This window comes from Acanthaster planci, linkage group LG02, assembly GCF_054643075.1.
Source record: "Acanthaster planci isolate LZ-2023a linkage group LG02, COTS_SCS, whole genome shotgun sequence".
In the NCBI taxonomy this organism is placed as follows: Eukaryota; Metazoa; Echinodermata; class Asteroidea; order Valvatida; family Acanthasteridae; genus Acanthaster; species Acanthaster planci.
In genome coordinates, this window is record NC_141778.1 from 35,052,945 (window position 1) to 35,066,802 (window position 13,858).

A 13,858-nucleotide genomic window follows, 5' to 3' on the forward strand; every position below is an offset into this window, starting at 1 on the left:
GCTTAAATAGTCAAAGTGCTTCTCCTTTAAAATGCTCATGGAGTTTTTGAAAATGTACTGTTGTACTCCTTACGTGATGAACTCCATATATCCTCAGTTTTTAGTTTTTATTCCTTTATAAAAGAACTAATTGAAATCTATGGCCGCTGAGCACTTGTCAGTGCTTCAATGAGGAAATCACTGTGTGTGTAGCTGTCACACCAGCATTAACTGTTGCTGTATTCATAAGCACAGTTGGCAGGCAGATTTTTAATGTCGTTCACTGATTGTTTTCTCCTCTGTTCAGGTATCTTGACTCCCAGTGATGAATTTCAGTACTGGGCAGAGGTCGCTATTTCGGGCACCAAGCTAGAAACCAAGGAGCGGGCCCAGCTTTTTCAGCAATACTTTGAACCGATTACAAGAGACTACAATAACTTAGATGCGTTGTCATTAGCTGAAGGATTAGACCTGGTGGAAACAACACAAGATGCATTGGATGATGTCTGGAAGCAGGGTGAATTTGACCCTTATCCAGAGAAGAGAATGAAACACTTTATAGAAGTCATTGGTAAGTTCATTATTCCAGTTGTACACAGTTTACAAGATTTTTTGCCGTCTTGGAAAACATGGAAATATTCTGGAATTTTAAAAAGTACACAAAATTGTTTGGTTTGTCTTTTGTCCCTGTTACGTAGCCACAAAAAGAAGTGAAGTTCAAAGTCCAGAGTACATACAATCTTGAAATTGCCTTTGACCTTTTCAGGGAGTTCCCTTGGCCGATATGCTCAGAGGAAACTTAGTGTATTCAAGCTGTGGGAAGACCCTTACCACAGAGTCAAGGAATCCCTGACACAAGCCATTGCTATCTGTGATAAGTGGGTGGCATCTTGTGAGAGACTGACAGAGCAGTTCTGGAAGAGAGACCCTATCCATCCCTGGAAGAGCTCCAAGTTTGCACCAGAAGGTTTGGTCCAACTATCGGCCAGACTTCAGGAGGTAAAACACTAGGAAGATAATATAGGAAGACCTTTTTATTTTGGCAGCATATTCATAAAATGGGATTTAGTGTGATTGGTTTAGTCTTGGGTATTTAATCATCTCAACTCCCAAACTGTTGGATTGAAGTTCTATGGCTTCTTCTCAGATAATAGAGTTAATAAATTCAGATTTGTATGTACGTTTGTGTATAAATAAATAATTGGCCACTCCATGAAACATTTTTCTGCACTTTGAGATAACAAATTACCATAATGAATAACTGGAATTTTTATCACAAAAAATGGGGACATACTTCATCCTGTTTACACCTTGACACCTGAAATAGCATGATCTCTTTTATAATAGATTGCAACCTTGAGGACGGTCCATGAGCAGCTAGCACGCCTTCTGTCTACTGGTGAGCAACATGAACTCAGGACAGCTGATGCATTCACACATTTCAGAGGACTCAATGCCTTACAATACAACCCCTACACAGAACCTATGTGGAGAGCAGCTGTTACTCAGTATCACAGAGGTAAGCTTAGTACTGCAGAAATATCCTGGTTTTTGAAGACAAATTTCCTTCTTCAGGGTAACAGTTACAGACATTATGGAATTCACTGGCACTCCTGTTGTATGTTTGATATGATTCAGCCTTTTGAGTTCTTACCTACTTCACATAAGATACAGTGGTGTCTATCAAGACTGTACCGTTCTTTCTCAGGTTATGTATTCATTTTATTTAAATATAATAATGGTTGCCTCCTAGCAATGGCTCCAGCTGAGCAGCGTATTGCAGGCAAGCTACGATCTCAGCTGAGGAATCTTGAGGCAAGCCCCCAGCAATTACTGCGAGAGTTTCTGAAGAACAAAGAGCTGGTGAGCAGGGAGGGTGTACGTAAGGAACTAGTGTCAGAAAGGTGCGTATGCAGTCTCTGTCAACAACATGTGAAGTTGATTGGTTAAGAAGTGTTCTAAGATATCTTTTAAGTTTCATTTTGTGAACATTTGAAAGACATGAATCCTTGCATGACCACTTTTGGCAGGGTTTATCGTCATTTTTTTTCTTGATATGTTGTATGATATTAACTCATTTTTCATTTCTAGAGCTTCTGGAACTGTCCTTGGTTATTGATTCACATTGCCTTTCAGATGATATTTTTGAGAAAATGGTAATTTTTTGCGGAGCATGCTCTGATAATTATCATTTGAGTATTCACAATGGAAAGTTTTTGTATTGTGAACTCTACAGGGAAACTCTTCTGGGTCAGCTCCAGGTCTACCTTAAAACAATCAAAGATGACTTCAACACGCGCATCACTGATACTAGCCCTCCAACTGGCAAAAATCTACCGGAGGTTGTAAACAACATTGTGTGGGTCAGACAGCTAGAAGCAAAGGTATTCTCAACATTTCTAGTCAGTTGCATTTTCCTTCCTGTTCCAGCTTTTAATATGTTACAACTCACAGGAGTCTCTTTTGACTTGACAGGTTGAAGAGACGTCCTCTGTAGCTGAGGCACTCCTGAAGGATCTGTCTGGATTCAGTCGTTTTAGGAGGAGTGCTGGGGACTTGGTGGATGAGTTACGGAATTGGCGGCAGGAGCAGTTTGATAACTGGTCTCGTGAGATGCTGGCAGCTATAGAAGACCCTAAGAAACCTCTCAGGTAATGGCAAAGGCTGCTGCGCATCTGTTTGTCTAGAGCTAGGTCTGGGTCTTCACTCCATTGGAAGACATGCAGATGATAGATCTAGCTGTAGGTCTGGAAGCCCATTTCGGACATGGCCTTAGGCTTAGCTATCCCTTATGTTAACATGAAAGACATCAGTGTGTAACCATTTAATCAGTTATCATCTCTGTTATTGAAAAGTCTGATTGCTTGGATTCTCAGTCTGCAGATGAGCGGTCGCCTGATGGAGTTTGATACCAAGAACCAGGAATTGAAAGTGTCTTACAGTGAGCGTCTTGTCACGCTTATACGAGAAGTCAGACAACTACAAGCCTTAGGATACCCAGTGGCTGCCAAGATACAACACACAGCTGCCATTGCTCAGAAGTTCTACAAACACGGAGTTATCCTCAAACAGGTAGACTTGATTCCTGCTGATAGTTAATAATCTTTGTAGAAAACACCATTGAGCATGTCAGGAAATATCACTTATTTATACATTAAAACCATTAAAAACCATATGCTTTTAGTAGATAAGTTGTTGTTGATTTACTTGTAATTGAACTGTTGGCTCAATCGTGCTTCAAGTACTGCATTTGAGAAATTTGAAGAAACCTGAGCCGAATTATAGTTTTGTTATTTTGGACTCTAGGTGGCTCACTTCCACAACACCATTGCAGAGCAGATGATACCCAGCCAACGCAACATGATGCTGCAGTCAGCCCTTGCCTTTGAGCGCATGATAAAGAAACCCAAGACAGGAGCCAAGGATGGAGGAGGGGGCAAGGTGCAGATAACATGGGACAATCCTGAGGAACTGGAGGCATATATCGTCAAGTTACGAGCTGCTGCTGAGAAGTTGACCACGGAGAACAGGAGACTTAGGAAGTGGCATTTTACTGTATCAGATAAGGTGCGTTGAAGTCACCTTTGTATAGTGCTTGTTGTGAAAGATACCCTCTTCAGCTGAAATCTGCCATGCATAAAAAAAGGCTGAAGATAAAGGTGTTGAACTAGAGGAAGAACTCTCTCCCATGAAATGTCTGTGCTAAAATACAGACTGACAATAAACCATTTTCAACTTGAAATTGAAACTTCAAATTGAAATTGTTAGTGTGCCACACTGCCTGACCCTTATGCCTTAGTAATAAAAATTTATTTCAGGATGTTGTGTGACGCTATATGTTATCCGTAGTGACCTATTATTCACAATTTAAATTTAGCCTCGTAGCAGAGACGCAGTAGAGTGTATTGTGTGTTAGTTAAGGCTAGATTTCTTGCTGTACCCAGGTGATTCAGCTGATGTCAGTGGACCTGCTCCGCCAGCAGCCTCGCTGGAAGGAAGGTCTACAGGAGATCCGTGGCATTATGAGCACCTTAGAGAACCAGGGATACAAGAGAGAAGACATGAAGAGCTGGAAGATACATTGGGATTGGCAGCTGTATAAAGCCTTAGAGCATCAGTACCAGATGGGGCTGGAAGCATTGAATGAACACTTGCCCGAGATCAAAGTGGATCTCACATTCAGGTAAATGCTTAGGATGAATTCAGACTTGTCTGTTTCCATGGAAGTTTGTGTGAAAAGAAATGACAATGTCATCATTTGAGGTATTATGTGATCAATCTGTTCAAGTCTGATTCCAATCTGTCACCCTTCAGACAGCAGCGTCTTCAGTTCCGTCCACCCTTAGAAGAGATCCGAGCTAAATACTACCGTGAGATGAAGAAGTTTATCAGTCTGCCTTACCATTTCCGAGGTTTGGCTGACCCTGGAGATAACGCCATCTTCCCAGTTCTCATTGAGAGGCATGCATCGTCATTCTCCACTGTCTATCAGAAAGCTGAAGACCTCTTCGACAGATTAGCTAATGTCAAGAAAACTTTCAAGGTTAGTGAGTTGCTAAGATTAATTGAATGTGCAGTTCCAAATGGAGAAACTTTGTGCTCTGTGAATCTTTAAGCCTTTTTTTTGTATTGGAAAGTTTTAGTACACTCATAGTATTCATATTGAAAATGCAGATTGCATGCCCAGTTTTAAGTCTTTGAGGCCGAGCTCGGGCGGCTTGTTCCCGTATGTTCACGAACAGCTCGATTTGTTGTTTGTGAGTCGGCTGCTCGAACGCCAGGAACAAACAACCGGTTATAGCTGGTAGTTAGTGACAAGCAACATGCAACATGGCGGCGTCCATGTAGGCTATGTTATTCGAGAGTTAATGTTTGGATGGGCTGAATTCTTTTCTATATAAACAGGAACATTCATTTCTGTGTAACGGAAAATAATTATGTTAATTTTGCAAAACTTCCCATTGTCTATGGCTTTGGAAGCTATCTCTCTACTTTTTGCAGCTGTTCAAAAATAAAAATCTCACGAGTTTTTCCGTGTGTTCCTGTAAAACCCTGAGGAGGAGGTGGTGTGTGAATCTGTTCTGAGAACAGTGTTCTTGAGTCGTATCAAGAACAGACCGCCCGAACTCGACCTGAGTGATGTACATTAACAGTACAAGTTATTATCAAAGATACACTTCCATGAGTGATCGAAAATGAGAAAAAAAACAACAACCAAAAAACAACCAAAGGAGCCTCTGTTTCCAGGATAATTGCGCCCTCTCTTGGTCACGCTCATTACGGATTTGCATCTTCTTATGTTTGATTCTAATTTTGATGATGACCTTGTTGACTTTGACAGGACTGGGTAGTTTTAGGATCGGTTGATTTGGATAAGCTGATAGAAGGCAACCTACATACAGTGGCTGATTGGGAGAGGAACTTCAAATCTCTGAAGGCTAGAGGCAGGGATAGTGAGAAGCTGCCAAGGTGAGTAGACACCCGGGGTAAAGGAAGAAGTGTTTACTTTTGTGTGATCTTTTGTGATCGTTGATCAAATATGCTTGCGTTTACCATTTGTTTGAAAAACATTGGCCAAATGTATTAGCAGAGCTATGTTTGTTCACAAGAGGGAGAATATTTCCTTATGGATGTTGGGTATATGGGTTGAGGGTTCCCATCTGCATTTGTTTCTTCTCTCTAGTCACAGTCTGCATTTAACTAATCTTATCACAGACTTCGTTCCACATTTCCTGTACACCTTAGATATGTTTCCTCTCTTTACTAGCCAAATCAAAGTGGACTGCATCACTGTCTCAGCTGCTCCAGTCAAGACCACCATTGACAGTCTCATCCAGCGCCTCTTTGATGCCCTCTTATCCTCCCTGAGATATTCCATCACTGAACACATCAATGAGATTGACCGCTTCCTCAAAGACTCCATGGAAGCATTGTCTACACGACCACAGACAGTGGAAGAGATAGGGAAGGCCAATGCTAAGCATGCAGAGCTCCAGGCCAAGAAACCAGAAGTATCTCGCATTTTAAAATGATTTCATTTTATTTAATCTGATAATATTCAAATCTTTAATCTTTTCAAATTAATGATAGTGTAATCACTACAGTGCAAAATTTAGATTGTTGAACCAGATTTTAACTTTACTGGCTTTCAAATTGTCTTCTAGAGAACCGGTTTTGAAACATATACGTTCCATTTTGTCCAATCACATGTACATATATGAATTGCATTTGGTGCCATGAAATTCCATTTCAGGGTAATTTAGTGATAACTGTTGGTGTTTCTTGTCTCTCAGATCAAACCTTTGTTTGAGAAAGTAGAGGGCAAGAATAAACTCCTGCGTACTGTGTCAGGTGGAGGGATAGAACAGCTGAGTCAGTTGCATTCAAGATGGGATAAGTTTGAACTGATGATGGAGAGCCATGAACTCATGGTCAAAGAACAGGTGTGTTCTATTCCCCGTCTTATGTGCTTGGTCTGTAGCATTTGCAGGATGTGTCTTCTGTTTGTAGTCATCCTACTCTTGAGCTTTCTATTCCAGTCTTTAAAAAAGAGGGACATTGACAAAAAATGTTGATAGCCAGAGTTTTGCTTTAGAAATGAACAGAGTTTAGGGGTTTTTATAAAGTGCTGAGTTCATGTCTTTTCATTAGGTAGGCTAATGGAACTTTAGGCATAAACAGGGTGCCACTGATAGTATTGAGAAGCAAATTTTCCCCGTACCATATTTTTGGTTTGGAAATAAGAGATGAACACTTTTGTCTTGTTCCATCATAGGTAGAGGTTATGAAGAGCAATGTGGAGTCCAGAGTGGAAGCCTTCAGGGCAGATCTTGAGAAGTTTGCTGCTCGCTGGCACCAGTTCAAACCCAAGACAGACATCATTGAGACTGGAGACAGGGAATCATGCTCCAAGGCACTGACCACTGTCAAGGAAAAGAAACAGGAGTTTGAAGAGCTAGAGAAGACTAGGGAAAGTCTAGTGTGAGTTGAACCTCCCTCCCCCAAATGAAATCGTTCACTTGACTGAAACAGGTTTATGAATGGAGGTAATAGGTCAAAACTTTGAGCTACACCTTTTTATTATGGTAAAGAATAATTGATTTTAATGCTGGAAATCAAACTGGGCAGCTTTGCAACACTGCACGTACTTAAAACTTTCCATGGGAACTTTCCATGTTTTTGTATCCTTCTGAATATGTCTGTCAGTGCAAGAGTGTGCTAGTGGGAAGGGTTTACACTGTTTGCGAATATTGGTTCTCATATCTGTGTACTTAGTAACAATGAACATTTCCAACGCGTAATGTTCCTGTGATTATTTTTGAAGGATATATCCAGAAATTGTTCAGCCCTATGTTTGTAGCTTGAATGTGTACTTAAAGCTGACCGTGTTGTCCATGTTACTTCTGTTCTAGGTTCGATTGCAATCACTTTGGTCTTGATGAGCCTCATTTTGCTGTAGCTGAGGAGCTGAAGGAAGATTTCAAGCAGAATGAAGCAATGTGGGCTCTGTATGATGAATTCAGTAACGGACTCAGAGGACTGGAAGATACAGAATGGATCGTCTTTAGGTTGGCTTATTTGTATCATTCTAGACAAATTAGACTTTGTATCTGTATTGTGTTTAAAAATTAACTTGTTGCCTCATAACTGCGTCGTCTTTGTGGGTGTCTAGTGATGAAAACTTATCTAAGTAGTTTCAAGTATTCACAGAGGAAAACAAATTGCAAAATAGTAACCAAAAACGGTTCTAAAGCACTTTTATGTGGATGCTAGTTTCTTCAGTTGCAAACTTGGAATGTTTGCCTTCACTAATAAATTGTAAAATTTATTTGTTATACAAGTTTATGAAGTAACTCCTCCAATACTTACACTTCCAGGTCTAAGACGTATCAGTTTGATGATTTCTTGGCTCTTTGGGCTGAGAAGCTACGAGCAGAGGACATGGAACACACCATGATGACAGTCAGACTGACCAAGGATGTGGACAAATACAAGGTGACAAACATGATTGACATAGTAATTTTTCTGCCTTCTCTTATCACAGGTCCTACTCGATAAATGTCACAAATAAGAAGCAATGAAAACATTGTTTCTGTTGGCTTGTCTTTGTAGGCAGTTTCACCCATGCTGAAGTACGTTAGCAGTGATGTATACTCACAGGAACATTGGCATGACATGTTCCGCATGCTGAAGATGCCACGCAGCACTACACTGGAGAAGCTTACCTTTGGTGACATCCTGGGAGCAGCTGATCAAATCATTGCTAACAGTCAAGCTCTGAAGGTGAGCATCAAATCCCAAATACCAGCTCTATGTGTAACAATCCTCAGGTGTGCTCTTAATGAGAAGATGTTACAGGTCTGTGCAACCTGTTCATGCTCATTTCCTTGTCTTAAATGGGTGAGCCACAGAGTACTGTCACAAGACTTGACTGTTTGAGAATCGATAGATGACGTAATAGATGTGTGTGCCGTTCACTGACAGGATTTATTCAACCGAGCCAAGGGGGAGGTGTCAATCCGTGATGCCCTGAGAGAACTGGACCTGTGGGGTGTAGGTGCAACTTTTGTGTTGACTGAATATAAAGACAGCCAGTCAGAGGTCATCATGCTCATCAAAGACTGGAAGGAAATTGTTACAGAGGTCAGTATGGTTCAGCAATGCACTTTGGCATTGGTGCTGTCTTTTATCATTGGTAGCAGTGGCTAGATACCCCTATGTTTGATTTGGATTAGCTGTTGACCCCAGAACGTGTAATGGTGAAGTGGTTAAAACATCTCCATTGTAAGAATTTGATTCCAAGCTATTAGCAATGTGATTTTTCTTTTTAAAGACTTGAGCTCCACATTTCTTTTTCAACCCTTTCAAGTATTATCCCATTCCAAAGTGTTATCTTTTGACAGAAGTATGCTTGAGGCTCGAATCTCTGAAATTGTCTCTGTTTTCCTTGTAGGTTGGAGACAACCAGAGCCTTCTGCAGTCTCTCAAGGATTCTCCTTACTACAAGGGCTTTGCTGACAAGGCCACCATTTGGGAGCAGAGACTGGCTGATCTGGACGAGTTCCTTCACAACTTGAATCAAATCCAGCGCAAGTGGGTCTATCTGGAACCCATCTTTGGCCGAGGGGCTTTGCCCAAGGAACAGGGACGTTTCAAGAGGGTTGATGATGATTTCAGGTGAAACGAAAGTTGGGACAACAATTTACTTTTAGTGTTTTACCTGGAAATTTATGCTGCCTATGTATATTTACAAAATTAGAGAGATGCTTATTTTAATTGATCTTGCTTAACCCTAACAGTCCTCAGTCCTCCAACAGGTGAAGGATTGAGGAGGGTTAGGGTTAAAGAACAATTTTCACCACTCAGAATCTGGCTGTTTGATATTAATTGCTGAATAGAGCTTAATTTAGATACGTAACAACTTGATCAAAATGATCATTGATTGGAATTAATGAGTTTTCCAAAGCTTAGTGTATTGCACGTGATTTGTTCCCTCACAGGAATATCATGATGGATGTCGCTCGTGATAATAGAGTGTTGTCCCTAGTGGGTAGACCAGGATTGAGGAATACCTTGGTGGCTCTTCTAGATCAGCTGCAAAGATGCCAGAAAGCTCTCAATGAATTCTTGGAGGTAAAGGGACCAGCCCTCCAGATAAAACTCGGCAAATGTTATCTTGCATAGTGGATGTGATTTTTCCTCAAGGATACATGTTGTGGATTTATTCTCATACATATTCTGCACATGTTTATGATAGTTTCCAACAAAATTAAGTGAAACTCACCGAAAAGGATTGTTAACAAACAAAGAATTTTGAGGTCTCTTTGGTTTCAAACAAACTTATTTCACATGATAGAGTTTAAGTTTTTATGTTTACGGTTCACTTAGTTGGAAATTGAGTTGAGGTACATTTTGTATTTTGAATACTCCCAACATTTCCGCCCAAATTGTTGGCTCATTCTTTTTTGTCTCCTCTCAGGAGAAACGTTCCATCTTCCCCCGCTTCTACTTTATCGGGGATGATGATCTGCTGGAGATCCTTGGCCAATCCACTAACCCAGTGGTCATCCAGACACATCTCAAGAAGCTATTTGCAGGCATTCACAGCGTGGAATTTGATGAAGGAAATAAGAACATCTTGGCCATGAAATCTTTGGAAGGAGAGGTGGTACCCCTCAAGAGCCCTGTGCAAATAACGGCCGATGTAGAGGTTAGTTCAGTCACAGTGTTTTGTATTATGCAAAATACCCTGAGCGGTTTAGATCTATGACCTTCCATTCCCAACCCAGCTGAAGTTGCCAGAAAAACATCTTAGTTCTTAGGTTTTACTGATGAATATCTTTTATTTCCAAAAAATAAGATTTCAAACCCAAAGTACCTACTTCAGCCAGGTTTTGATGCGGGCCGTGTACGTTGCCAAATAAAAAGATTATAAATGTTTGTTTTATATCTCAACAAGTTATGACACTTTTCCAGTATTATTTGAAATGGCTCAAGATGTCATTGAAATTACTTCCCCTGAATCTTTTTGAGATGGTATGGTTTGGATTTGAAGTCATGAATGTAGTACTTTGGGTATTTAAGCCTAAATATATCACCTGAATTGTTTGTCTGTTTTGAGGTCTGGTTGGGTGAGCTTGCTCGTGAAATGAAGGAGACTTTACAGCAGTTACTGGTGGAATGTCTTCGGGCTCAAAAAGGTGGTCATGGACAAGGGGTCGACCCCAACAAGTTCCCCTCACAGGTAGGTCGTGCTGGGTGCAGGGCTCATAATAAGCCAGAGGAATATAATTAGTTCGGTGAAAATATTGTTTTGACCGTCTCAACCTGGAATGGACACAGTTCTTTTCAAAACAGGTTGAAACAGGAGTCATCATTTTTTATTGCAGGCTGTTACAACAAATGAATAATTCAAGACATTGCAGTGATGAGGCATTGGTATCAAGTTGCTGTTTTTCTTTGTAATAATCTCTAAGAAGCAGACTAGGGTCTTTTGCACAGTTTGACTCATGCACTCTACGTGTTGTCAAGAGACTAATCCAACATACTCTATATGATTGATTGATTGGAATGGAAGGGTCAGACTAGTGGGATATGAGTACAGGATAAACTAACTTTGGGGATCTTGCTGTGAAATTTAAGTCTCAAAATAGTGCTTTTCAAACACTGATTTGTATAAAATGATGAATTTTTTCCCTGTTTAGATCTTGTGTTTGGCCAATGAGATTCAGTTCACTGAGCAATGTGAGTCAGCCATGAAGGAGAACAGCCTGCAGGAATATCTGATAGAGTTAGAAGCCCAGCTGGAAGGCTATACATCTGTGGATATACAAGGAAATGGAGAGAATGACCAAGCTATGCATGTACTGGAGCTCAAACTCAAGGTGGGAATTGGGCTCTGATATCCAGAGGTTTGGGAACCCCCTTTCAGCTCCCTGTAGCATTTATCTGTTCACAGCCAGCAGCAGGTGGTGTTGTCCTTTTTCACGCAGTGAGGGATGTGTTTGGGGAAGTCCTTCAAGATGGCACTAGTTACTAACAGCACATTGATATTGAAACTCTTCATAGCCCTTTTAATGACAACAGAATGCTGCCCTTCAGTGCACTATTTGTTGCCGAGTTCCTCTTCTGTCTATTTTATTGCAACCCCTCCTCAGTTTTATAGATTTCTCACTCCTTCTTTGTTTTATCTTTTTACACCTCTCGTGCCTTACTTCATGCTCCTGTTATTTTGGTCTTGACAGGCACTGATCTTGGACAATATCCACTTCATTGATGTGGTGCAACAGCTGATGAAAGACAACATCCTGAGCATGGAGGAGTGGATGTGGCAGAAACAGCTGAGGTTCTATCAAGCTGATAAAGGGGCGGCTATCATGAGAATGGTAGATGCAGAGTTCCAATACACCTTTGAATATCAAGGTAAGCGGTCAGTTTTAATCGGTAATAGATAACAACCTGAAAATCTTCCCTTAAAAGTCTCACAAGTAGGCCAAATTTTTTTCCACACTTGACAAATTTGAAATGATGAGTTTTTCAGAAGATGTTTGCTTTATCCCTGGTCAGGTCCTCCAATCAAAGAAAATAAAGTCTTAGATTCATCACATTGTTCTACAAAACAGAAATAGACAACGTGTATACGTTGTGAGTACTATGAATGAATGTCAGCATTGCTTAGATCAAATCATGATTCTCTTTTCCATTATGAATCATTTTGACTGAGTTTGTGCCTTTGTGTTACCCTCAGGCAATGCTGCCAAGTTGGTCCACACCCCTCTGACTGACAAGTGTTACCTAACCCTGACTCAAGGCATGCACATGGGTATGGGAGGTAATCCTTATGGCCCAGCGGGTACAGGCAAGACAGAATCTGTCAAAGCCCTTGGAGGCTTGTTTGGAAGACAGGTACTAGTCTTCAACTGTGATGAGGTAAGGCATATTGGAAGTGAAGGCGTTAACACTGATCAAGTTGCAGTAGGAGCCCCAGAGAACTTTCCTGGATCGGCATACATGTTCCCACCATACTTGTTTTTTAAAGTGCATCTTGGACGGAGTCTATGATATTAGAACCATTTTTTCATTTGATTTGGATGGAGAGAAGTAAATTAAACTAAATAACTTGAATTTAAGTACATAGGCATTCTTTATCCATTGATCAATTTCAAAGTCTCACTTACAGCCTGTTTGAAAAAATGTATTATTGCTAAACAACGATACACTTCATATGTTAAATTTTCACTTTGTGACACATTTTCCCAAGTTGATGGTAGATTTATTTCCACAATTGTTTCTTCCTGCTAGGGTATTGATGTCAAGTCCATGGGTCGCATCTTCATTGGTCTGGTCAAGTGTGGAGCCTGGGGTTGTTTTGATGAATTCAATCGTCTTGAGGAGGCGGTATTGTCTGCTGTATCCATGCAAATCCAGACAATCCAGGCTGCATTGAAGAGCAAGAAGGCAAACTGTGAACTGCTGGATAGAACGGTAGGAGATTGATCAGTCCTAATTGAGGCTAGGTTTTTGCAGTATTATTACATTATGTTATCTCTGTGGTCCAGTTCAGATCCCAACTGGGACAATGTCACCAGTCTCTTGTTTAAACAATTCATCATTCTTTTTGCAAATGTTTTTCTAAACTTCTAAAGTATAGTGCTGCAATAACCTTTGAGAACTCTCCAATTTCAGGTGAAATATGTCATTAGCTTTGGAGTTTCCGTGGCTGTGTTATTGCATGAAAAGGCTCACTTGACATGAACTTTTGTCCACAGATTGACATTGACCCCAATTCCGGCATCTTCATCACCCTCAACCCAGCTGGCAAAGGTTACGGTGGTCGTCAGAAGCTACCAGATAATCTCAAGCAGCTTTTCCGGCCTGTGGCCATGTCTCGGCCTGACAATGAACAGATTGCTGAGGTTATTCTCTTCTCTGAAGGCTTCAAGGATGGCAAGAGTCTGGGTCGCAAGCTGGTAGCCATCTTCAACCTCTCGAAGTAAGTTTCTTAGGAGTTGGTGAAAATGTTATAGCACTGAGGTTGGGCAGAATCCATGAGCCCCATAGGAAAGCATACATGTAAACAAAGCCTGATGTCATTATGTTAAAGTACTATTAAGAACTTTCAAAGCCCGTCAAAATTACTTTGTTGACCAGCATGCAGCACTTATCTAGAATTTAAAGTAAGGTCAATTTAGTCCAATTTTTAATTTGAATTTCATTTCCTTTAAATAAGGGTTCTGGATTTTTGAAAAGAGAGACTTTTGAACAGTAACAAATTATAAGAGGGCATGCTACACTTGTGATTGTGAAAAAAATTGGACAAAGTGACCCTCTTTCTTCCTGAGAAGAAACAAAAAGCTTGGATTAAATGTTAGACTTGCCT

General features: G+C 40.6%; 1 protein-coding gene across 1 annotated transcript in view; it reads left to right on the forward strand.

The window, feature by feature from the left end:
- Window positions 1-252: 252 nt before the first annotated feature.
- dync2h1 (dynein cytoplasmic 2 heavy chain 1) overlaps window positions 253-13,858 on the forward strand; it is a 36,652-nt gene continuing 23,046 nt past the window's right edge. Inside the window, exons 1-27 of the mRNA XM_087132620.1 lie at window positions 253-550; window positions 746-978; window positions 1,327-1,498; window positions 1,733-1,883; window positions 2,216-2,363; window positions 2,455-2,630; window positions 2,856-3,051; window positions 3,286-3,546; window positions 3,924-4,162; window positions 4,294-4,522; window positions 5,321-5,448; window positions 5,747-5,990; window positions 6,273-6,422; window positions 6,755-6,960; window positions 7,392-7,547; window positions 7,857-7,974; window positions 8,092-8,262; window positions 8,464-8,622; window positions 8,933-9,156; window positions 9,480-9,612; window positions 9,959-10,189; window positions 10,601-10,723; window positions 11,184-11,363; window positions 11,724-11,901; window positions 12,227-12,408; window positions 12,781-12,963; window positions 13,248-13,471. Of these exons, the coding sequence (XP_086988746.1) occupies window positions 253-550; window positions 746-978; window positions 1,327-1,498; window positions 1,733-1,883; window positions 2,216-2,363; window positions 2,455-2,630; window positions 2,856-3,051; window positions 3,286-3,546; window positions 3,924-4,162; window positions 4,294-4,522; window positions 5,321-5,448; window positions 5,747-5,990; window positions 6,273-6,422; window positions 6,755-6,960; window positions 7,392-7,547; window positions 7,857-7,974; window positions 8,092-8,262; window positions 8,464-8,622; window positions 8,933-9,156; window positions 9,480-9,612; window positions 9,959-10,189; window positions 10,601-10,723; window positions 11,184-11,363; window positions 11,724-11,901; window positions 12,227-12,408; window positions 12,781-12,963; window positions 13,248-13,471 (5,093 nt within the window). The remainder of the gene's footprint in view (window positions 551-745; window positions 979-1,326; window positions 1,499-1,732; window positions 1,884-2,215; window positions 2,364-2,454; window positions 2,631-2,855; window positions 3,052-3,285; window positions 3,547-3,923; window positions 4,163-4,293; window positions 4,523-5,320; window positions 5,449-5,746; window positions 5,991-6,272; window positions 6,423-6,754; window positions 6,961-7,391; window positions 7,548-7,856; window positions 7,975-8,091; window positions 8,263-8,463; window positions 8,623-8,932; window positions 9,157-9,479; window positions 9,613-9,958; window positions 10,190-10,600; window positions 10,724-11,183; window positions 11,364-11,723; window positions 11,902-12,226; window positions 12,409-12,780; window positions 12,964-13,247; window positions 13,472-13,858) is intronic.